At 42.9% G+C, this 24,461-nt stretch overlaps 1 protein-coding gene across 1 annotated transcript; it reads left to right on the top strand.

Moving 5' to 3' along the window:
• The first annotated feature begins 68 nt into the window (after positions 1–68).
• On the top strand, positions 69–23,700 carry ncbp1 (nuclear cap binding protein subunit 1). The gene is made up of 23 exons (XM_079744267.1): positions 69–215; positions 2,772–2,860; positions 8,991–9,091; positions 9,267–9,423; positions 9,791–9,898; positions 11,698–11,819; positions 11,986–12,055; positions 12,459–12,674; positions 13,998–14,095; positions 14,434–14,497; positions 14,675–14,785; positions 15,187–15,251; positions 15,368–15,430; positions 15,555–15,629; positions 16,960–17,063; positions 17,312–17,434; positions 17,800–17,902; positions 18,281–18,374; positions 18,537–18,640; positions 21,045–21,162; positions 22,145–22,285; positions 22,486–22,599; positions 23,237–23,700. Exons 1-23 carry the CDS (start codon positions 182–184, stop codon positions 23,348–23,350), a joined length of 2,388 nt encoding a protein of 795 aa, XP_079600393.1. The 5' UTR covers positions 69–181; the 3' UTR covers positions 23,351–23,700.
• Positions 23,701–24,461: the final 761 nt, after the last annotated feature.

The raw sequence follows: 24,461 nt of genomic DNA, 5'->3' as shown, positions 1-24,461 counted from the left end.
GGCAGCTACAGCCGCCTGACCTCCCGCTACACCGGATGTGCATCACTTGAATTCGACCGCTATTATTTTCTGCGACGGCGACTGAAACATCTAGAAGCCTTAAAAGTTGGTTACGCATTTTGCAAATTATTCCCTTTTGCACCAGTCGTTCAAAATCTTTTAGTATAACGGCATTAGGAAAATGTCAAGGAGACGACACAGTGACGAGAGTGATGGTAAGTAGATGTTAGTACACCATTTGATTTGATGCTGGGCTAAACAGCGGCGGCTAGCTAGCGTGCAAACGCTAAGCATTGACTGGTAGCAGCGTAGCATGTGTGCTATAATTAGCAAATCCAAATATTGGAAGAAGCCGTGGGAATTTCAAATCGTCACTTATAATGCGCACGTGTTGGGTTTGTTGCATGCTTCCTGTTATTGACTTAACTTGACTGACAGTATTTAGTCTTATCTCCAGGGACTTAGCCTAGCCGCTAGCCACTGGAAAAGCCGTATGGTTAACCTGGGGGCGTGACTCAAACGATGATGCGAGTGGTACCGTTTTAATAAAAAGTTAGTGTTATAGGCAAGTGGTATTTATATATCCATCGGACTTATTTGGATCACTGTAGGCAATGAATATACATTTGAAGTAGAGACAAGCGGCTAAGAATACATTATTTCTTAGTCTTATCTGAATGTATTTAATGTTGATATAGCTTTCCCACCTCGTTTCTATATAGTATTACTTAAAGCAGTTTTCTTATTTTATTCATTTTATGTTCTCGAACGATTCTTGCACCATTTTGATCAGGGGTGTCACGATACCACTTTACATCCGATACAGCAGCTTTGGCTTATTTTCGACACCGATTGTTCTGCCCTCTACACCCAGCGCCTTGACAGGGTCGACAGATAGTTAAACTCCTTTCAAACAAACCACGCAGACGCCACTTTCCAGTTCACTCTTATGGTGTGACTGTGATGAAGTAGGGTAAAACGATGTTTTCAAGGCTAACTTGTAGCTAGAGAAGTAGCACAGAGAAGACGAGTGCGAAGCACCTTGCTTGATCCAGCGTATAACGGTAATGGATGGTACATCAGATGGCATCAGTGGACCATTAAAAAAAACCTAAAATGTTCTATTACATTTATGAGCACAGGGGAAACATTCATGTAACAGGACACCGATATCAGTCCATTACACCGGAAAATAAACCTCCAGAAACCCCAAATCCCGGCTGGACAGTTGACTCGTTGCCCACACTGCGTAAGATTCGTGCCTCAGTGGCTATTTTTATTACCTTGCTTAGTTTGATACCTTAATATTCCAGTTATTGTTTTATTGAGGACAAATCGCCACTACATAAAGTAAAGAACCATGTCCCTTACCTATGCCTCTCTTCCCTATGCCTGCCTACCTCTAGGCGGTGCCACAGCTGCCCAATCATTTCAAAACAAAAGCATAAACAAACTCAGCTTAACCTTTTATAATACAAACGAGAAAATAAACATAAAATAATTATATTATTTTATATTAAGTAGCAAACTAAATACATGTTTTATAATTAAATCGTACAACTGCATAGCTCCAACATTATGTTATTGATGTTATTCCTTCACATCTAGTTCATCGAAATGGGCTCACAAAATGATCAGGCTTTCACCGTTGTTTGTGCAGATCGCATGTGTTACCAGATCGGATTGGCAATTTTCAGCCCAACTACAGACCAAAAACCCTCCAAAAACGTATATTGCCAGAAAACCGATTAATCATATACTTCTGCAATGACGAATACACACCTTAATGCAATGTAATTATTAAATATGACATTAAGTGGTATACAAGGAACCTCATCTATCTCTCACACACAAACCTCACAAGGCCTGTGTAAAGAATACACTGGGAGCAGCAGAAAATGGGTTAATGCACTACACACAAAATAGGCATGTAAAAGACGAATGATGGGCACAATAAACACCTGAATGCGTCCTAATTTCCCTAATTACTTTTATAAGGGATGTCCCGATCCGATCCACGGGATCGATATCGGTCCGATATTGGCCCGGTATCCTGGATCGGATTTCGGAGGGGAGTAAAAAAATATGATCCGCGAAGCGGGATAACAACAGTATTGCACATGAGGGCTACTCGTTGAACACCATTGAACGTCATGTCAGCAGTTTGGCAGTATTTCAACCTTCAAGAAAAAATTGCAACAACCTGGCTATGCACATCTCTCCTCGGCTGCTGCCAAGTGCGGCCACCCGCGGTCATGTCACATCACACGCTCCAACTTGGGCTAGAGCAGATCACAGCGTTTGTGATCGCGTCTCCAAGCTATGTAATGAACTTTCTGTCAACAATACTGTGAAGTGTTCAATCACTTCAGAAAACTTTGAACATTGTAAGCTTCAGTTTCTTTGACCGAATGTTGAAGTATCTTTTTGTACCGTCAAAAAAGGCATGCCGGTACAAAGAGGATTACCCAAGCTGTCCATAGAGGTGCAATATCGCTGAGTTAGCGCCATTAAATACAAACAATATAACTTTATGGTTTATATTTTTAGGTATAGGGGACTCCATGGTGGGAATTGTGACTAAAATGTGTAATGTGAATTTGTCTGTTTTTGATTGTTGCTGCTTGCAGCCGGCTACTTGTTCTCTCACATGGGAGAGTACATTTCACGTCAAGTTATTGCTCTTTTAAACGGATAATCCTGATACTGTCACCGTTATAAGTTTGATTTGGTTCTGCTCTCATTATCAAACTCATCACCCCTTCATATAGGAGGCCAGGGCCACAAGAGGAGGAGAACATCGGAGCCCACTGAGATTGAAGACCGCCTGGAGTCGTTAATATGTCGTGTGGGAGAAAAGGTATTTTCCGATATGTGATCCAACGCTCTATACAGTAATGCTAGGTCAATGGGTCACACAGTGATCCAGTTCAAAACAGTGATTTACAATACAGGCATGTTTTTCCTAACGTGATGCATCTTTTGCCCATTATCCTCATTGCTGGCCTTGCTTTGACAGGCATGCTAGAGGCAAATTTTCCAATACACAACAAGACTGCTGGTGACAATGTTTTGCAGCACATGACTTACTAGAAACATGTATTTTATGTTAGGTGTGTGCATCTCCTTTATAGGACGATCCGATACGTATCTAGATACATGTGCTACGATACGATACATGGATGATGCATTTTAATATGGAACGATTCTATGTTCTAACGATCCGGTGCGTTTTGATGAGATATGATTCAATCCGATAGATGCGGTTAATATTTGTTCAATGTTTCTATTACTTAAAATAAGCCTTCTATAATTGCCTACTTTCAAATAGATATATGGTTAAGTAAGTAACATTTATTTATAAGGCACATTTAAAAACAGTTTTCACTGGCCAGAGTGCCGTACATGGTGCAAAAAAGGCATATAAAAGAACACATACCACATACATAGACAGTACATGAAAACATCAAAATATCAACATATCACAAAAGGGGTGGAAAGGCCAGGGAGAAGAGGTGTGTTTTCAGCCTAGATTTTAAAATGGTGACGGAAGGAGCATCTCTAATTGAAGGCGGCAGTTTGTTCCAAAGGCGGGGGGGAAGCCACAGCAAAAGCCCCTCTGTTTTAATCTAGTGCGTGGAACGTGCCGGAGACCCATGCTACATGATCTATGGGATCTGGGAGCTGAGTGGTGATGGATGAGCTTTGTGATGTAGGGCGGGGCCAGGCCACTTACGGGTTTAAAAACCATAAGTAGGGTTTTAAAAACGAATTCTGTGCTGGATGGGCAACCAGTGGAGGGGATGCTAGGATGGGGGTTATATGATCCCGCTTTCTGGATCCAGTCAGCAGCCTTGCTGCAGAGTTCTAGACCAGCTTAAGGCGAGAGAGGAGTGATTGAGGAAGTCCTAGGTAAAGGGAGTTGCAGTAATCCAGCCGTGATGTGATGAAGGCGTGTATTACTTTTTCCAGATTGTGAAATGATAAATAGGGTTTCATCTTAGCAATGACTGAGCTGGTAGAAACTGCTCTTGACTACAGCAGCAATTTGTTTGGCAAAGCTGAAATTTGAGTCAAAGATGACACCCAGGTTTCTGGTGACGGGTTTGACGTAGGGGGAGAGAATACCTAGGTCGGCCGCACGAGAGGCTTTAGATTTGGAAGGTCCAAAAATAATGACTTCCATTTTGTCGTTGTTAATTTGGAGGAAGTTACTTCCCATCCAAACTGTTACCTCCTCAAGGCAGTAAAGGAGGGTCTGGAGCGAGTCCGCAGATCTGAGAGGAAGGTATAATTGCGAGTTATAGGCATAAAAGTGAAATGAGATGTTGTACTTTCTGATTATATTACCTAGAGGGAGCATGTATAGGCAGACGATGACTAGTCCTTTAATAGACCCCTGGGGGACCCCACAGGACACAGGGTCAGAGGGTCAGGAGAACTGGCCGATAGACACTGTGAAAGATCTATTGCTAAGATAAGAGGGAAACCATTGAAGAGCTGTACTACTTATACCAACCCACCGCTCTAGGCGCGACAAGAGGGTGTTGTGGTCGACAGTGTCAAAGGCGGCACTGGGGTCTAATAAGATCAAAATCGCATTTTCTATAGCATTTTCTCGAGTCTAGAGTGAGGAGCAGGTCATTCGTTACTTTCTGCAAGGCTGTCTCAGTGCTGTGACGTGATTTTTAAAACCTGATTGGAAGGGTTCCAAAATCTCGGCATGGTTTAAAAAGGACAATAGTTGTGATAAAACCACCTTTTCCAGGTTTTTTTTTAAATTAAAAGATAGTCTTGACATAGGGCAGTAGTTTCTTGGACTTTTGCATCCAGGTTATGGTTTTTACAGCAGTGGCTGAACAACCGAGGGCTTAAAACTTGCTGGAACAAAACCCCTGGTCAGGCAAGAGTTGAGGATGACCTGAATACTTGGGCCGTTGGAGTCAAAGACCTCTTTCATTATTTGGGAGGGTACAGCATCGTTAGAAGTTGAGGGCCTCATGACCCTAACAATGTCCTTCAGTTCCTCTAGTGACACTGGTAGGAAATGGTCATAAAGAGCTGAAGGCCTATCGCCTAAGTGATGCAGGGGAGTGACTGGTGATGAGGGGGTGAAAGACTGCCTAATGTGATTGATTTTGTCAATAAAACATTTCAAAAATGTCATGCAGATGTCGGTGGATGGCTCGACTTATGAGGGGGCTTGTGGATTGATGATTCAATTTAAATTGCTAAAAAGGATTTTGGGACGATGGACGTGTTTACTGATAATATCGGAAAAGTGTATAACTCTAGCTGCTTTAGCTGCTGTTTGGAATGTTGCTAGAGAGTTCTTGAAAATCTGGAAAGAAACGGTGAGGTGATCTTTCTTCCACTTTCGCTCAGCTGTCCGACAGGCTCGCCTGAGAGAGTGGGTAGTGTCATCCAGCCATGGTTGAGATATGGATTTGGGGCGTTTGAGTTTAAGGGGGGCAATAGAATCTAAAATGGCTGAGCATGTGGAGTTGAAAATACTCAGTAGTTCATCTGCACAAGGGGGGGGGGGGGATCACTCGCAGTTAAAATGATGATCGGGATTTGGCTGTGCATTGAGGATTAGAAATGTTAACATTGAATACAATAGGTTTGTGATCAGATAAGTAAGCATCCTCGACATTCACATTCTCAATGGACAGGCCATGGGATAAAATTAAGTCTAATGTGTGCCCGAGTACATGAGCTGACTGATTCATATGTTACATAAAGCCAAGAGAATCCAACACATGACAGAATTCCTTTACCATAGGTTTATCTGGACAGCAGACGTTGATATTAAAATCACCCAAAACCATCAGACGATCATGCAATGTTATATGATGCGACAGAAAGTCCGAAAATTCTGTAATGAAGTCCATGTTTGGTTTTGGGGGCCTGTAGACCAGGGCGCAAACTAACGGACTAACGGTTGAAGTAGATTCCACCATTACGCATTGAATTTCAAAGGTGGAATAAGACCCCACAGAAAGTAGCTGTAATTTGAATGTATCCCTGAAAACCAAAGCAACACCACCACCCCTCCCGGAAGACCTAGGCGTGCTAAGGAAGTTGGACAAAGTTCTCCAAAGATGGATGTTTCTACCGCACCCACACCTATCCAATTCGCCGTTAAGAACAGTAAATCCAAGCGTTGTTGAGTGAAAAAGTCACTTAAAAGGAATATCTAATTAGACACCGACCTGGTGTTGAGTAGCGCCACTTTTGCAGCCAGAGAGATAGAGGATTGTGTACAGCGTACGAACTCCAGATGGCAGAGGTTATCCCCATTAGCTCCACCGCCAGGGCCAGTTGGTTTTCGGGGGATGCGGGGAGTCGAGTGAACCGGAATGTTTTGAAAACGCTGTGCCGGGGTGATCGGAGGCAGGGTGATAATGTTGCAAGGATCAATGCCCCCATTTCTACGTTGTCTGGTCGACAATCGGGTGAGCGGTGCTGACAGCACAGTTGGAATGGTGCCATCAGATGCGGCATGGAAGTTGATTTTACGCCGACCGCCTCGGTGTAAATACCGGGGCCGACGTGCGATGCAGAGGCTGGTGCAAAGTTTGTAAACTTCAGTTTGCAGCCAACGGTACAAAGAGTTTAACTGAAGCAAGTCAGTTGCAGAGTAGGTTAAATCCACTGTGGCCTGCGGTGCCACGATAGATCCGCAGGTATGAATCCACAAGGACAGCAAGGCGTTGATGAGGGGACCATGGAATCTTAGGTTTTTATATTTGTATCTTCATGGCATGGGGAAAAAATGGAAGACAAATGTATACATTTAGAACATGTCTATTTACTTATTATTTACGATTCACTGGTGCACTGAAAAATCGTTAATCGCTAATCGGAAATGAATTGTTCTATTTTTAATATGGCTGTTTTTCGCACGTGGACAACTCTGGTTGTTTACTGCTCGCGAAACACACGCGAAAACACGCACACGGATCCACACACACGGATACACCCACTTCCTTAAATTCCATTTTTCAGATCTGTATGGAAATTAAATGAGTTGACAATGCCGTCTTGATATCAGGCTAAAGCTTCACTCAACCGATCGCAATGTTTAAATTGGTGCATCGACCGATTAATTGAGTTCTTCCAATTAATTTGAATCTATAGTTTAGGACAATGTTTAAAAATTAAAGAAGATTTTAATCGGGAAATGACGGTACTGCTACCAGTTCCCCTTCCCTGAGCACCAAAAGTGAAGAGTTTGTTTCCAAAAAAAGGCACTGTCTCCTCATACGTATCGAAGTGATTTGGTTTTGTCAGGGTCTGACCTCGATCAAACCACTGTCTGCTGTGAAGTCTGCCTGAAGTCTGTGGCAACTAAAAGCAGATGGGTTAGGGTTGACATTTTGTAAAAAAAAAATAAGTATATAGATGCCATAACCAAGAGGTTAATACGCCCCCCTCTTTTCCTGAAACGGGTACCAAAATGTAGGTAGGCTACTTGTACTTAATAAATCTAAGTAGGCATTGTAACATGCCAAAGGACATGCCTCAATCCGGATGCAGTGGGCAGGCTTGTAGTCCTTGCAAAAAAAAGACCTTACAAACACGTCATCTATGATTTTTGTTTAGCCTGAAAATAACTTTTCAGGCAGGTGTCTATTTGATAATAAAAATAAATGTAACAATAACTTGTTTGTGGCTATGGTAATGTAGGTAAGTGTCCAGCCAGAGGTGTTTTACCTGCTACCAGTCAGTGCTTTTACATGCCGATTCATTATCGGGTAAATAAACGAATAAGGGACAGACTTTTAAAATGCTACTTCGGACAGATATCGGTCCATGAACGGACAAGCGAAATGGGATAAGAACACCTAGATAACTTGATCATAGTCCGGTTTCTACCTGCATGTAAACCCGCATCGTATCGCACATCGGATTTCGCGTTCTGCGCATGCTGGAGATCTTGCGGCCGGGGGACGTGAGCCGGAAGCAGGAGGCGGTTGTCGTGTTGTTGTCGCCATAGACATATAAACAATTCTTATTTCTTTATAAATATTTAATTATTTCTTATATATATTTATAAAGGTGACGCAGAAGGTGGAGGAAGCCGGTTTCATGCCATTACCCCCTATAAGAAGTGTATCGTCATCAACATGCGTTCAGTACACACTACGCTTTGATTTTACCAAAGGCTGAATTAAAAGTACATGTTCTCCTAAACGTTGGTCATCAACGAGGTTGTAAAGTAGTAACTTCGGGCACATCTGTCAAAATAAACGCTTTTTTCTTTTGACGTGTATACGATCTTTAGTCATTCATTGCACCGCGACCAAACTGACGGGGATATGCTAATATTGTGAATCTTAAAGACTGCGTCGGGTTCTCCGACTCTCTGGTACTTCCACAACAAAGACTCGTAGTGGGGGTTATCTCGACCATGGTGGAGAAGGAATTGGGGGGGAAAGGAACTTTGGCTTTGACTCTCTGAAGTCCAGATTGAAACGCTGCATGGAGGAGAAAGGGATTGTTGCCGTATGCGGGACAGCTGTCAGTTCACTTCGGGTCCACGTCGTTTCTCCGACGCTCCATTGTTCCGACCTCTCGGTCGCATGTGGACTCCTCCCGCTGCTCCGCCGTTGGAGGAGACGGCAAATGACGGAGAGGTAGGAACAATGTAGTATCGGAGAAATGACATGGACCCGAAGTGAGCTGACAGCTGTCTACTGAATTCATCTTTCTCGATTGCCGCCTGTGTTTGTCGTTGCTGGGACGTAGCGGTCACCCGGAAGTGGCTCTATAACCACTTGTTGAAAGGGCTACAGCGCCAACTAGGGTAGCGGATTCAGCCTAACCGGCCATTATTCGATTCTCTTAAAGGCCATGTACGTTCGGATAAGTGACACAGTCTGTTCGAGTAGCAAAACTGATGTAAGGCTTAATCCGATCTAGCTGTCCCATGTAAACGCACTAAATGTTGCCGTGTCTGATATCCTGGTTCCCTCCTCCCACAGAGTACCTCCTCCCTGGAGAGCAACTTGGAGGGCCTCGCGGGGGTCTTGGAAGCGGACCTTCCCAACTACAAGAACAAGATCCTGCGCATCTTGTGTGCTGTGTACGTTCCAATGAAATGGCTTTTTATGAGTGCATTGAATACATCTCATTAATATTCTTTCCGCATTTAACTAGTAGTTCATTCACAATTCTTTTTATGTCAATTCCGTAACCCCTTTCCTTCAAAGTTGTTGTCCTTATATTTGACTGATTCTATATGTATATTTATGTTTCAGTGCTAGGACCCTACCAGAGAAGTTGTCCGTGTATACTACGCTAGTGGGCCTCCTCAACGCAAGGAACTACAACTTTGGCGGCGAGTTTGTGGAAGCCATGATCAGACAACTCAAGGAAACGTTGAAAAACAATTTCTACAATGAAGCACTTTACCTGGTCAGTTGTGTGTGACACAGGTAGCATCAATGGTTACTCCTGATAGTATTGAAGTACATGGAAACAATATGTCGGCACAATGTATTTCAGCATGCACAACATTTCATAAGAAGGGTGGCATCGACAATGGTCAGGTTTTTCCTCTCCCAGCCAGAGAGATACTGTATTTGATTCCCAAGGCCAACGCTCCACCTGCTGAATTGCCCTAACCCCTTTCTGCTACTTAATGTAAAACATTTTGGATGGAAGAGTAGAATAAATATGTATGTGTAATTCTTTGTATTCATATTTTGTAGCTACTTGATATTATTCGTTGATTATAGCTTTGAATCAAATTGTCTGTAAAAATGTTAATGTCTATTCTCAGGTGCGTTTTCTGTCTGACCTGGTGAACTGTCATGTGATTGCGGCTCCCTCCATGGTTGCCATGTTTGAGAACTTCATCAGCGTGACGCAGGAGGAGGACGTACCCCAGGTAGATCAGCAGCACATGTATACAGAGGACAAAGTGATTGGTACTGTGTTTAAGAAGCGTTTGAGACTTTCTTTCACATTTCACATTTTTTCACTCGACTATGCTCCTCAATCGGACAACTGCAATTGTCCGTGCATACATGGCGGTGAGAAAATCGATACATTGGCCGAAGCATTTCCTACCCCGGTACGATAGGTGGCGCTGTGCCCATTTCAACTAATGGTAATAGAGCCACCGGTCTCTTTACGTCACCAGCAACAAACAACTCAGGCGGCCGCAGCATTCGAGAAAAATGTTTTCAGTAGACAGCTGTCAGTTCACTTCGGGTCCATGTAATTTCTCCGACGCTCCATTGCTCCGACCTCTCGGTCGTATGCGGACTCCTCCAGCGGCGGCGGCGGAGCAGCTGCTCCGGGGGTCCGCATATGGCAACAATCCCTTTCCCCTCTATGTTGCGTTTCAATATGGACTTCAGAGAGTCAAAGCCAAAGTTCCTTTCCCCAAATTCCTTCTCCACGATTGCCGAGATTACCCCCACTACGAGTCTTTACTTGTTGTGGAAGTACCACAGAATCTGAGAACCCAACGCAGTCTTTAAGATTCATAATATCAGAGAATATCCCCGTCAGTTCGGCCGCGGCGCAATGAATGAATAAAGAGCGTAAAAAACATTTATTTTGACCGATGTGCCCGAAGTTACTACTTTACAACCTCGTTGATGACCAACATTTAGAAAGACAAGTACTTTTAATTCAGCCTTGGGTGAAATCGAAGTGGTACACCTTTCCTGCTGTCGGCTCCCAGACCGTAGTCGAGGAGCACAGGAGAGACGTTCCCTCCAGGGCCGATGTTCTCTCGGAGGTAACACCCTTCACTTTGACCGGCAGTGGGTCTGCTTATAGGTCAGAATGAAGCGGCCTCCGATTATTGACTGGCTGGGTACTTTATCCGTAGTTCCACTGACTTAACAGTACATGTTTGCACAGACAAAACCGGACTCGTTCATTCACTATCCTGCACGCGCAACAGCTCGCTCTCCTCGCTCGTCCACTCACTCGCTGAAGTCACTCACACACAAACACACACACTGCCATTCTCGCTCACACACATACGCTACTCTCGTAACAGAAGCGTAGTGTGTAGTATACTGAATGCTTGTTGATGATGATACACTTCTTATAGGGGGTAACTACATTGGCACGACACCGGCTTCCTCCATCTTCTTCGCCACCTTTTTAAATAAATCGCCGTCTCTCGTTATCCGACGGCGACAACAACATGACTATTGTCTCCTTATACTTCCGGATCACGGCCCCCGGGAGAAATCTCGAGCATGCGCAGAACGCATAATCTGATTCCAGTCCGATTGACCGTATACATGCACGCTTTATTCAATTAACAATCGAATAATCTAGGGGTCTTAATTGGACTATGAGTAACTCGATTCGATTCGACTTTAGTCTGACTAAGGTGTATGCATCTTAATAATCCAATCATAGTCGGACTAAGCCAATAATTCGACTTTCTTGAGTGTCATGTAAACGCACTGATTGACGTTGAAAGAATGTGGCTTGGATACTCTTCCAGAGTTAAACTTTATTGTGGCAGGATAGTCTAGTGGTGAGGGTGTTTGACTCGAAGCCAAAATGTTCTGGGTTCAATCCCCGATGTTTGCTGTCTACCTACATTTTCATTCTGCCTTCTGTTGGCCTAAAAACCCTCTCTGGCTGTTCAAAACGTAAGAACTCCTCCCTCCTGCAATATAAAAGTCGTCCTATGGGACCCTATTGTGTTCTCAGGTGCGGTCGGATTGGTTCGTGCACGTTGTTCTTTCCTGTCTGCCCTGGGTGGGGAAGGAGCTTTACGAGAAGAAAGACGTCGAGATGGACCGCCTCCTCAGCCAGATCGAAGGATACCTCAAGTAAGGTCTTTCGAGTGTTTTTAAAATGACCTAAGACGACCGACTTGAAATCAGAATGTAAGGATGACCTCACATGAAAGCCTTTGTTTAAAAGTGTGTTTGTAAGAAGTGATTATAAGGAGGGTGTTCGAGACTCGCCACGGCCTAATGGTTGTTCCCTCTGCAGGAGGCGGTCAAAGACCCACCTGCCCATGCTCCAGGTGTGGACGGCTGAGAAGCCCCACCCCCAGGAGGAGGTGAGAGGAACACACTACTCCATATCCATGTCGATCTGTTCATTCTGAAAACATCCGATCAAGTATTGTCATCCACTCTTTAGTTGAAATCTTACCTTTTGTGATAAGGTGATAAGGAAGGTTTTTGCTGTCATTTTAAGTAAATTTCCTAATGTGTTGCCCTAGTTAAGATAACAATTCAGTTGATATTCAGGTGTAGATGAAGATACATTTCCCTATTTTAATAATCCCATGAGGAATTTAATGTTTATTAAAACTCGGAATTTGAACTCTGCATGTTATGATCCTAACGTGCCAGGAGCAGCTGGCTGCCATACAGTGTTGTGGTTTGATTAAAATGTTTAATAATGAAGTGTTTCATTCACTGTATGACTAAAGTTTGATTTGATCCTGCTTCTTCCAGTACCTGGACTGTCTGTGGGCCCAGATCCAGAAGCTGAAGAAGGACCGCTGGCAGGAACGCCACATCCTGCGCCCGTACATTGCCTTCGACAGCGTTCTGTGTGAGGCGCTACAGCACAACCTGCCCCCCTTTACCCCGCCGGGGCACATGCCCGACACCCAGTACCCCATGCCCAGGGTGGTCTTCCGCATGTTTGACTACACGGATGCCCCAGAGGTAGAGGACCAGTAGCCCCACTCTGCTGAATGTTGCGTGTTTGCTTATAGTGTCCTAGCTGTGCACGTGGAAATGCCCTCCAATTACGGCCTTTCACATCATCTTATATACACAAACAATATATAACATACATACAATTTTAAACCACATCACTGTGATCACATTTCACATTTCAACAAACTTTTCTTCTAGTTACAACAAATGATGTCTACCCTTTGTTATTCTTGTCATCAAAGTTGTGTTTGATTCCATAAAACCACTAGCAACTGATAATCTACTGCCTTGGAACCATTTAGAAATTGCTTTAGCTAATGGAGTGTTTCACAGGAAATCTGTAAAAGATTTCCTGTGTCTTAAATTAGGACTGGTCTTTATCTCCCTCCGGTGGCAGTATGGTGCAATGATTTGGCTTGATTTCATTCAATTTGATTCACTCTGACCTTTTTAACATGGGGGTCAACGTTAAACAATAGGTACTCAAGATATCCACCTGTTTGTGTCTCATCACGTTGATATTGTACTTGATGCTTTGGCTTGGATCAGATTAATTGTTTTTATTTCTAGGCTCTAGGGCTGTCAAGTTTTGGTCAACTGTTTGGTTGCCGACCTGCACAATGGTCAAATCCATGGTGTTACTTTCATAAAGGCGTTATCCGTTATTTTCCGATGGGCGAGGTACATTAGCAGACCAATTAGTTTTTATTTGTGATTAATAGGCTATATTGTTTTAGAAATTAAATATGAATACAAGTAATACTCAACGCTCCGCACCTTCTGATCTAATAATTGTATGCTATAATGGAGTATACAGACTTGTAAGACTGGAGGTGAAACTCTGCGTGGCACGGTGCTCTGTGGCTCCTCTGGTGTGAACCGCTTTACATTGAAGCTCGGCTGTAACGCAGTCTAACCCTGAACAAGAGTGGATCTGAAACCCCACTGAACTCCTCCAAACAGTACTTGGGTAATATTTACAGTAGAGTAGTAAGTTAAGCATGAGATAAGGGGAAGTTAAGCAGGAGATAAGGGGAAGTATTTTTTAAAAAGAAAATCCCATCGATAGGTTGTAGAGCTGGTTGAATTTCAGTTGAGTGTAATAACCAGAAACGCCTCAATACTGCCTCTTTGGTCTGTAAGTGAACAGAGCACTGGAGTGCGAGCACTGTGGGTTGAGAAAATGAACTGATGCTAGACAGCAATCAATTCTACACTCACCATTTAAGCATGGGTAAAGTAAATAGTTAAGCTGGCTTTCTGAAACAAATGTCCTAAATGAAAGTGTTTATGTTTGACTGATTCCTTGAACCCTGTGTTGGTGCCCAGGGTCCAGTGATGCCCGGCAGCCACTCCGTGGAGCGCTTTGTGATCGAGGAGAACCTGCACTGCATCATCAAGTCCCACTGGAGGGAGAGGAAATCATGGTGGGACCGCCTGACTCAGAGCTGTATATATGCTCACAGAAATACCTTTTGTAGGGTGCTCAGTTCAGTGATAACACTGTATACTTTTGGGGTTTTGAAGTATGATTATATGCCAGCTGTAGCTCCTCACATTTGTAATGGTTGCAAAAAATTGTTTGTGGGTTTTTGGGGTATATTGACATTGGATATTATATTTAATTACCAAAACAGGTTGGCTCTGTTCTAACCAAACATAAATAAAATATAGTGGACGTTGAATATTAACTCTAATACTTTTGTGAGTTGTGATTTGTCAATGTATCTTCATAAACGTTGCCTTCTTTCTCCCTTCCCCTCAGCGCGGCTCAGTTACTCAGCTACCCTGGAAAGAACAAGATCCCTCTGAATTACCACATCGTGGAGGTACGCTGGTCTGCATCACGACCGTGACCTAAGAGATACTGCCATCTTAAGATACAGATTTAATTATCCATCGCACAAAACTTTGGGCGGAATTACAGGAAGAATTAATAATAATAAGAAGAATATACTAGTTGTGTCTGCTTTACATTTAATAAGTCACCACCACCCCTCCCTCAGGTGATCTTTGGAGAGCTGTTCCAGCTTCCCTGTGCACCCCACCTGGACGTCATGTACACCACGCTGCTCATTGAGCTCTGCAAGCTGCAGCCTGGATCTCTGCCTCAAGTCGTATCCTTGTTCCATTCTGATGGGGAAGGGTTCGCACTGGGAGAGGTCTAGATAACGTCAGATGGAAATTCATTAATCCCAGACGGAAAACTTGGGAATCTTATTCAGTTATCTATAGAAATGGTGGACAACTAGGGAACAACAAAGGAAAAGTTAGCATTAGTCAAATCTAATGTTAATAATTTATAAATTGCAAAGTAAAATAAGCCCAATTGATTACTTGTGGAGTATATAGCTTTTGTAGGCAAGCAGATGAGGTAAGCTTCAGCGTAACCTACCTAGTTGCTAGATAAATAGCCATTCAGTATTGTTATGTCTGATGTTAATATAAATGTAATGTCCCCTATGGGTACTTCTGGGTGTCTTCTCTCTGACCTTTGACCTTGACAGTTTCCTTCCAGCTGGCCCAAGCCACTGAGATGCTGTACATGAGACTGGACACCATGAACACCACATGCATAGATAGGTGAGGCCTGGCTTTTACTAAGGGTTAAAATGATTTCAAGCCTTTTACAAATTGGCTTTTTTTCGCATGGCGGAAGCTGTGGGACCTTTACTCATGTCAATGAATTTGTTTTTCAGACTGATCAACTGGTTTTCGCACCATTTGAGTAACTTCCAATTCCGATGGAGCTGGGATGACTGGTAATAAATATGTTTAATTTATACCAGTTATAATATGTAGAACTTGATAATCATGTAGTTTATATAAGGCCTGTTGAGATAAATGTGTCGCTACTTGAATCTGCTCACCCATTCCCCTCTTTAGGGCAGACTGTTTGACGCTGGATGCGGAGAAACCCAAACCAAAGTTTGTCAAGGAAGTTCTTGAAAAGAGCATGAGGTAAGAAAGCATTTGGAGCCCATTAAACCACAACGGATTTGGAACTTTTTATTACCTCTTCATTTAAATAGTTCTGTTATAACTGATCTTACTATTTAGTCATGTAGCAGACCCTTTTTTCCAAATGCTACTTAAAGTGTAATTCAGACGAAAATGGAACCTAGGGTCTTTCGGCATGAAAACAGATAAAATAAGACTTCAGGACACTTGTTTTCGTTGATCAACCAGTGTAGGGCTTGCCCGGGAGCAACGCTAACAGCCAAAATTGCTTACATTGCATTGGGGTTTGTGCCTTACCAGTAGCTCCATGTTTACAGGAAGTCAATACAAGTCGATTAGCGAATGCATCGGAGTTTAGTTCAAGGAGGAAAGTTGTGGAATTTATAATTCCATGGAAAAGCATGTTAAACTCCAATAATTGTTCTTACACAACTTGTTTATTACAAGCTCTCGACAGCATAACAATCCAGCACCGCCACAATGGCTGGAAACAACATATCACTGTGCGCTCCCACGTTAATGGCTTCCGTAAATAATATTATTTACGGTAGCCATTAACGTGGGAGCGCGCATAATAGAGGTGGCAACAAATGTAGCTTAAAAAATATTTTGCCTTTAACTTGGATATGCAGCTCCATTAATTTCCGTGTCAACACTCGCTAGATATTGTCACAAACAGCCAAGTATCCAGAGGGGAGATTAAGTTAAATTTGTTGGCACCTCTATTCTATTATTTACGGAAGCCATTTACGTGGTCTAGCTGTGATATGTTGTTTCCAGACGTTGTGGTGATGCTGGATTGTTATCCTGTCGAGAGCTTGGAATAAATGGATTAAACAAGTCGTCTAAGAACAATTATTGGAGTTTAACAAGCATATCCATGGAATTATAAATTCCAGCACTTTCACCCTTGAACTAAACTCCGGTGCATTCGGTGATCGACTTCCTGTAAACATGGACTGACCGGCAAGGCACAGACTTGTAAAACAGTCTTTTTAAATAAACTCCCTGTACACTAACTAAGTCGTTGATGCTTTGTTTTATGTGAAGCAACCCTAGGCTTATTTTATCTGTTTTCATGCCGAAAAAGACCCTGGGTTAAATTTTCGCTGGAATTACACTCTAAAGCTAATTCAGATAGAGGTCATTAAGGAGCAGGTATGGGGATAGACATGTACATCTTGCTCTAGTAGGACAGCAGGTATTAAGGGGATCTTGTGCATTGATTCAGCTGAGAGACCAAACACCCTAGCCTTCCAGCAGTTGCCAGTGAATAATAAAGTTTAAGGCGGTGTTCCGTGAGGTCCTTATATTGCTTTGTGTTGTACAGGCTGTCCTACCACCAGAGGATAGTGGACATCGTCCCAGCTGGTTTCACCCCCCTAATCCCGGCCGAGCCATCCTTCTACTACAAATACGGAGAGGAGTCTGCCGGTAAGCTGAATGCACCCCTTGAATAGCAAACTGGCGCTTAAAGCCCAACTATATATTGAAATGAATGCAGAAAAACCAAACGAAGGCTCAGCATTGATGTCCTGCAACACCGCACCTTATAGAACTGGCTTGTCGGGGTTGTCAATTCTTTTTTTTCAAATTCTATAAAGTATCTTAACAGTGTGTGTATTGAGTGATATCAAATCCAACGCCCAGGCTCTGTCTATGTCTCTGTCTGTCTGGCGTAGCTTCGTTACCGGGATACCAAACATCCATCACCGTGGGCAACGCCATCAAGAACCGAGCGTCCAATGAGGAGATCCTGGCTATCCTGAAGGACATGCCCAAACCCAACCAGGAGGAGGACGACGGTGAGCCAGTTATATCTGATCTCTGCAAACCCTTTCACTGATGGGGAACTTCAATGGCTTTGGCCCACCAGCGACCCAGGTCTGATGTTGACCTAGGCTACTCGTCACTTCCTCTCTTTTTAAACCCCCTCCCTGCCTTTACTGCCAAGTCTATAAATGCAGAAAAACACCTACACAAATGTACATTTATTCTAAAAGAATATCATGTGTTTTTGAGGTTTGTGCTCCTATCTTTTTCCGGACCCCCATCCACAAAACGAAACAACGATTGCTGAAACAGCATATAATGGTCAATGGTCCGTTTGTCCTGCTGTGTACTGAGGTCTGTTTTCTTCTCCCTCTCTCTGCCGTGGTGGTTTGTCCAGACGAGGGTGAGAGCTTCAACCCTCTGAAAACGGAGGTGTTTTTGCAGACACTGCTCCACTTGGCCGCCAAGTCCTTCAGCCACTCCTTCAGTGCCCTCGCCAAGTAAGGGACCAAACTACTCTGAGATTAAAGTAGGATGGTAACAGTCTTCTTCAAGAAAGTTTCAGTGCCACTCTCTAGACAAGCATTGAAGTTAAATGAGATGTTCATCGATGTTTAATGAGAACATGGGAGGATTTAATGGAATCCGACTAAGATTTCTTCCATAGGTAGGGCAAGGGATTCTGTACAGTTATTATGTTAGTTACACTGGTCATAGAGAGTTGGTGAATCCATTATATTTAAGTATGTAACTATGTATATATTGTAACTGCATTATTTCTTTTGGTCTCAAAACTACTCTTAGGTTGGGCATATTCTCTGTTGGATATTGGTTCCACCAGGCTGCGGTCTAAAGTGTGCTGTGATTCTGCCCTCCAGGTTCCATGAGATACTGAAGGTGCTGACTGATAGCGATGAGGGGAAGTTACACATCCTCAGGGTGGTGTATGAGGTGTGGCGGAACCATCCACAGGTACAGACCCGATGTCCTGCTGCCAACCCAGCATGTAGCTGCTAACCTGGCATGTAGTGTTTTACCTGCCATGTTGTATTCAAGAACTGCCTTTTCCTCTTCAGTCTTCCCTCCCACTCCACATGTAAATGTGTGTGTTTTTTACTTCCTGCTCTGTTCCAGATGATCTCTGTGCTGGTAGACAAGATGATCCGGACCCAGATCGTGGACTGTGCTGCGGTCGCCAACTGGCTCTTCTCCCAAGACATGGCCCACGAATTCACCAGGTAGGCTACGTCATTTTACACTTTAATATGGAAGATATCAACAAGGTGTTATAGCAATAAAATATAACACAAAAACAAGCTTTTTGAAAGTTTTGCACATTTTTACCTTTTTACTGTTTTCTTTATGTACTTTGTAAATATGATTAGGTGAGTGCTGCATGCAGCGCTCACCCTATTTTTCTTCTTAGGTTTTATTCTATCTTTCTTCTTTATTATTCTCTACAAACTTTGGGACCTATCTCCTTCCACAATTATTCACCTACACACCCACACTTTGAAATGTTCAGTGCCATAAGAAAGCTCAGACTCGAAGGAGTCCAAACGTATAAGCCTCATCATTTAGTGTGTTTATTTTGATGAATTAGATGTGAAGGAATGAGGTGTTGGCTTTACCTTCTTCAGCTTCCATGCCGTAGTCGGGAAGCACAGGGGATGTATTTTATTCTCCAGGGTAGGAGAGTCCCAGTGACTCCGGAGCTAAACCCTGTCAGTTCAATCAGTCCACTGGCAACAAGACCTGGGAAACTCCTCTGTGAACTGCCGCTTTATTGGCTTCGCTGCAAACAACTGCACATTAACGTATGCTGCATTAATAACTTGAACACCCTTCTCTGTTCTTCCCGTTCATTGCTCTCCGATCACTACACAACGCAGGTTCTTCTCTCTCGCTTCACCACTCACTCCGCACGCATACTATGCACTGGCTCCGCTATTCTATTAAAAAGATCTGCAAAGAGATACTAACCCTACTTTTGCAACAAAGGTCGATCAGAACAGCCTGGCTGTTCTATAGTTTACCTCAAATGCATTCAAACTTGATCGCATTAGGTATTTAACTCTTCACTTGACTTTTTGACCATTTAACATTTCTTTACGCCTTAAACTATGTGGCTTTTCTAAAAATATTTTCAACTAGGGCTGGGCAATATGGACAAACTCATCGCAGTACTTCTTTTTCAAACGGTGATATACAATAGAATGATTATTTTAACAAAACGCGCACACGTGTCGTTTTATGCTGCATGCATGCGTTATTCGATAGCCTGGTAATGTTTTTACATGTACGGTAATATTCATACTGGTTTAAATAAACCCGAAATACCTCCAAATAACAGAGCCATTATTCTTTTTCTTAGTCACCAACTGCTCACTCTCCACCTGCACCGTGTCCGCCATGTTTATTCCTCGTTTGTTGTGATGCGTCACGTGGGTGGGAAAAGGCTACGCACATATAAGGGGCGGGGTTGAGCAGGTGAACATGGCGTGTCTATGCTCAGAGGGAAGCAGTCGGCCTTATAAAGTAGCGCTCACAAGGCACCATCAAAATAATGTATAATATACCGGTATGGAGATATTGTCTCAACTACATATCTCTTTCAAACATATACCAATATAACTCTTACTACCGGTGTATCGCCCATCTCTATTTTCAATCTCACTTTGCACCACAGCATTAACCACATTGTCTGCAGGAAATGCATTTTCTAGTTTTATTTATTATTCAAGACAAATCAGGGCTGTTGAAGTCGTATTTGTTTGTAAGGGAATAATTGTAGAATATAATTGTTTTTCCATAAATGTAATTACAGCCGTTTAGTAACTTGTATGTTTTTGAGGACATTTGAGAAAATAACGTCTAAGAAATGTTACTTTAACTTGCCCAAACTGCATAACACGTAGAATTTGGTCTTGTTAACCCTAAAAAATACATGTTAAAACGTCTGACATTTTCACACATTAAGATGCCTAATTTTGGCCTCTTAACCCACAAATAGGCTATCACAGCCTACTAGTTATTCCATTCTTGTCAAATATGGCTGTTACATTACATGAAACATTGCAGCATTAAGCTACCGATATATCTTTCCTTGCCAAAGTTGCTTGGATTGTTTCCTCATCTGCTGATGTTGCTATTTTCATACATTCCCCAAATGTGCTGTATCAATTAGACAAAGTTCTGCAGCACCATCAACATTTCTTTAAAATTCAGTGCCCTGCTGAAAGTGTAGATGGCGTCTTCTCATCCACAACTCTGGCTTACGTTTCATACACATTTCCTTTACGGTATACCTTTATGTGTCTGTAACGAGTGCATAGCATGTGCGTAGACGACCACATCAGTCATTCATGCACAACTTCCATAATTAAGTCGCAACATAGCCCCTTGCATTGTTGTTTGTCACCCTTCTCGTGACTATGTATCACTGCCGTTATTTAAGGTCCGTCACCAGCCACAACCAGAAAATGGTTGTTAAAGTGTCAACTCTTATTTTAACATGAGAAATATGTGTTAGCGTGGAACAAACTCTACGTGCTAACACGCAGAATTGGGTCTTCTTAAGGTGATATTTCTAAAATGTTATTTGCTCCAATGGCCTACCATACCTTGTTGCTCTATCCTCAGGTTCTACATCTGGGAGATCCTGCACTCGACAATCCGCAAGATGAACAAACACGTCCAGAAGATCCAGAAGGAGCTGGAGGAGGTCAAGGCTCGGCTGGACAAGCAGCAGAACAAGAAGGTTGGGAACGCAGCCATGTTTGTGGTTTATGTTTGTGGTTTTCCTGGTTAAGCTACAGTGACCGTAACATTCATCAAGATAGTTACATTCATGGTTGCATTGTTCTTCTGGATTTAAAAGTGGCCTTAGCTTCTGAAAAAATGTACAGTACACATCAGGGCGAAGCATGGCCTGCTTTGTCTTTCTTGCTGTTTTTTGGTTAATTTATGAAAGATTAGTTAAGAAGGTTTGCATATGTATATGTATGTGTATATATGTACAGTATCTCACGTTTACCCCTCACATTTTTGTAAATATTTTATTAAATCTATTCATGGGAACACTGAAGAAATTACTTACTTTGATGCAATGTAAAGTAGTCAGTGTACATTACAGCTTGTCTAACAGTGTAAATGTACTGTCCCCTCAAAATAACTCAACACACAGCCATTAATGTCTAAATCGCTGGAACCAAAAGTGAGTACACCCCTAAGTGAAAATGTCCAAATTGGGCCCAAAGTGTTTATTATTTTGGGCTTGGAGTTCACCAAACTCCACAGGTTGCCACTGGAATCCTCATCCACTCATCCTTGAGGACATCACGGAGCTGACGGATGTTAGAGACCTTCCGTTTTAGGATGCTCAATAGGGTTTAGGTCTGGAGACATGCTCAGCCAGTCCATCACCTTTACCCTTCAGCAAGGCAGTGGTCGTCTTGGAGGTGTGTTTGGGGTCGTTATCATGCTGGAATACTGCCCTGTGGCCCAGTTTTCCAAAGAGAGGAGATCAAGCTCTGCCTCTGATCACGCTGAGCGTCACACCCAGAGGTTGTCTTTGTGGCGTGGAAGAGGGTTCCAGTGTGAAGGGTGTACTCACTTTTGTGAGATGCTGTATATATAATGTGTGTCTATGCATTTAGAGTAACCGACACAAGCATCGATGTCGCTCCATACGTCGTCTAGTCCTCGCAGTACTCTAATTGTGCGTGCTTGTGTCTTGCCAGAGGGACAGCGGGGACGAAGAGGACATGGAGAAGAACAGTGAGGATGAGGAGGGTCAGCTGGAGGAGCAGATCGAGAGGCTTCAGGAGAAGGTGGAATCGGCCCAGAGCGAACAGAAGAACCTCTTCCTCGTCATTTTCCAGGTAGCTAGCCCGACCCAAACACCCACGTTCACCCTTACGACCCTGACGTCCCACAGCCTTACCGCCCCCGAACCTCTATGTTTAAAAGTATTTAAAAAGTGTGCTGTTTTCAGTTGTTTGTTTAGAAAGTACATTGATGCATATGGTCTCAAAGTGCGCTGATTTAAGTGTGTTGTGCTAACTGTTTGCATGTTGTGCAGCGTTTCATCATGATGCTGACGGAGCACCTGGTTCGTTGTGAGACGGCCAGCGTGGACATCAGCACGCCCTGGTACAAGACCTGCACCGAGAGACTGCAGCAGATCTTCCTTATGGTAACACCAACAGCCATACACCACCGCTATATAGCTAGACAAAATAAAACTACCAAGATATAACTGCCACTATATATTTAGACTGGGGATGTGAATATCTACCTTTTTTTTATGGTCAATTAATCGGAGGGTAGTGAGAACGAATAATCAAATATTCGATGTGTGCTGACATTCACAAAGGCATCCATGGATCATTGGCCATAAATCACTTAATATCTTAAACGCACCATGAACCATGTAGAATAAAAACGACTGCACATTTAGTTGAGTTTACCTGTATCAGGTCACTGGCACTTGGAGGGGGATGAGTTTCCGTCTCTGATTGGACCCGTCTATATATAGCGGGCTGTTCACCTTGGAGCTGCGTTACCGTCTGCCGTTTAACGGAAGTTGTGTGTAAATGACAGCTGTTAGTATGAGTATACCAATGTAGGTTGATGCTTGTTCGCTATGGCTACTAGGGCTGGGCGATATGGACCAATAATCATATCTCGATATTTAATAATTGTAGTGCCAGTGAAACAAGAAATTTAGTGCCAGTGGATAAAAGACTTTCACCGTTGATTTAGTCGGTTAATGATGATTGAAATCGGCTGATACTGGTTGAGTACTGATCTGTGGTCTCTCCCGTCATCAGCACCATGTGACCATCCAGCCCTACGTGGGGACCCTGGAGAACCTATTGTTCACAGCTGAGCTGGACCCACACATCCTGGCCGTGTACCAGCAGTTCTGTGCCCTGCAGCTCTGAGGCACACCACAGGCACCACACACACCAGCTCTTGCATCAAGATTCTCATCGTAACATTTGATTTTTATTTTTATACTTTGTGTGCTATGGAGTAGCTGACTGCATAGTAGCCGGTTGTTTAGGACATTTTCTTTGAAAGAGTACAAACAGGAAATGTGAAAAGGCGATTTTTCTGTCGTGTTTTAGTTTTTGGTCCCTTTGTTTCTTTTTACCATATACACTTAGTCCTGTGAGTGTTTTAACCCATCGCTCACTGTGAGCCTGACTGATGAAGGAGATGGCTTTAGATTGACTCAAAACCTAGAGAGCCCTCTACTTTTTATATGTATTTTATGTAAACTGGGAAAATATTAAAGCTCTTTGGAGTCTTCACATGTCTTTTTTTATGTGTTTGACTGCTATCGTGCACATTGCAGCACACACACTTTCTCTACTATACAGAGTAAACCTGCTCCTCCGATAGGTAGATATTTTATGCAGTTCTTTCATAGCAGCATAAATGCAGAAAAAGTATATTTTTTACAACAAATATCTACAGGTTCAAACGGAATTCATATTTTTATTCTGTGGTCCAATCCACAAGAAATTCTTATACATTGTGATTTGTCTTTAAAGATTGCTACCTTGATGCAGCTGTTGTGCGATTTTAGAGTTGTTAAGAGGGCAGGAAAGAGTGAAAGCAAGAATAACATTTTCAGTAGAAATATAAATAAACCAGGGGCCTCATTTATCAACCGTGCGTAGAAAAGGCTCTCAATTATCTGAGATTTAGGATGTGCAAAAGCAAGTACAAAATTGTTATCAAACGTGTGCAAGGCAACCGTACGCACATCAGTAAGTAATCAGTTGATCAATTCCAACTGTTCTTAAAGGAGAACTCCGGCGGTGTTTAACCCCATTATTGTTTTCCTGAGGGTCAGCCCATGTTGAGGGAAGCTAAAAAAAAAGACATTGATTGGACCAAGCCAGAGATCTGCACTGGCTGCTGGCGCTACGGAATAGCTATAACGCTAACCTATGGGGGCAAGCTCTTTATCTGCTTTTCGGGCTTCTAAACCCATTCAGAAAACCATTCTTAGACCTATGTTACACGAGTTGGTTCCTTACGAGA

This window comes from Pollachius pollachius (assembly GCF_949987615.1).
Source record: "Pollachius pollachius genome assembly, chromosome: 10".
Classification (NCBI taxonomy): Eukaryota; Metazoa; Chordata; class Actinopteri; order Gadiformes; family Gadidae; genus Pollachius; species Pollachius pollachius.
The sequence above is the reverse complement of the archived record's forward strand: the minus strand, read 5'-3'. Positions and strand labels throughout refer to the sequence as shown.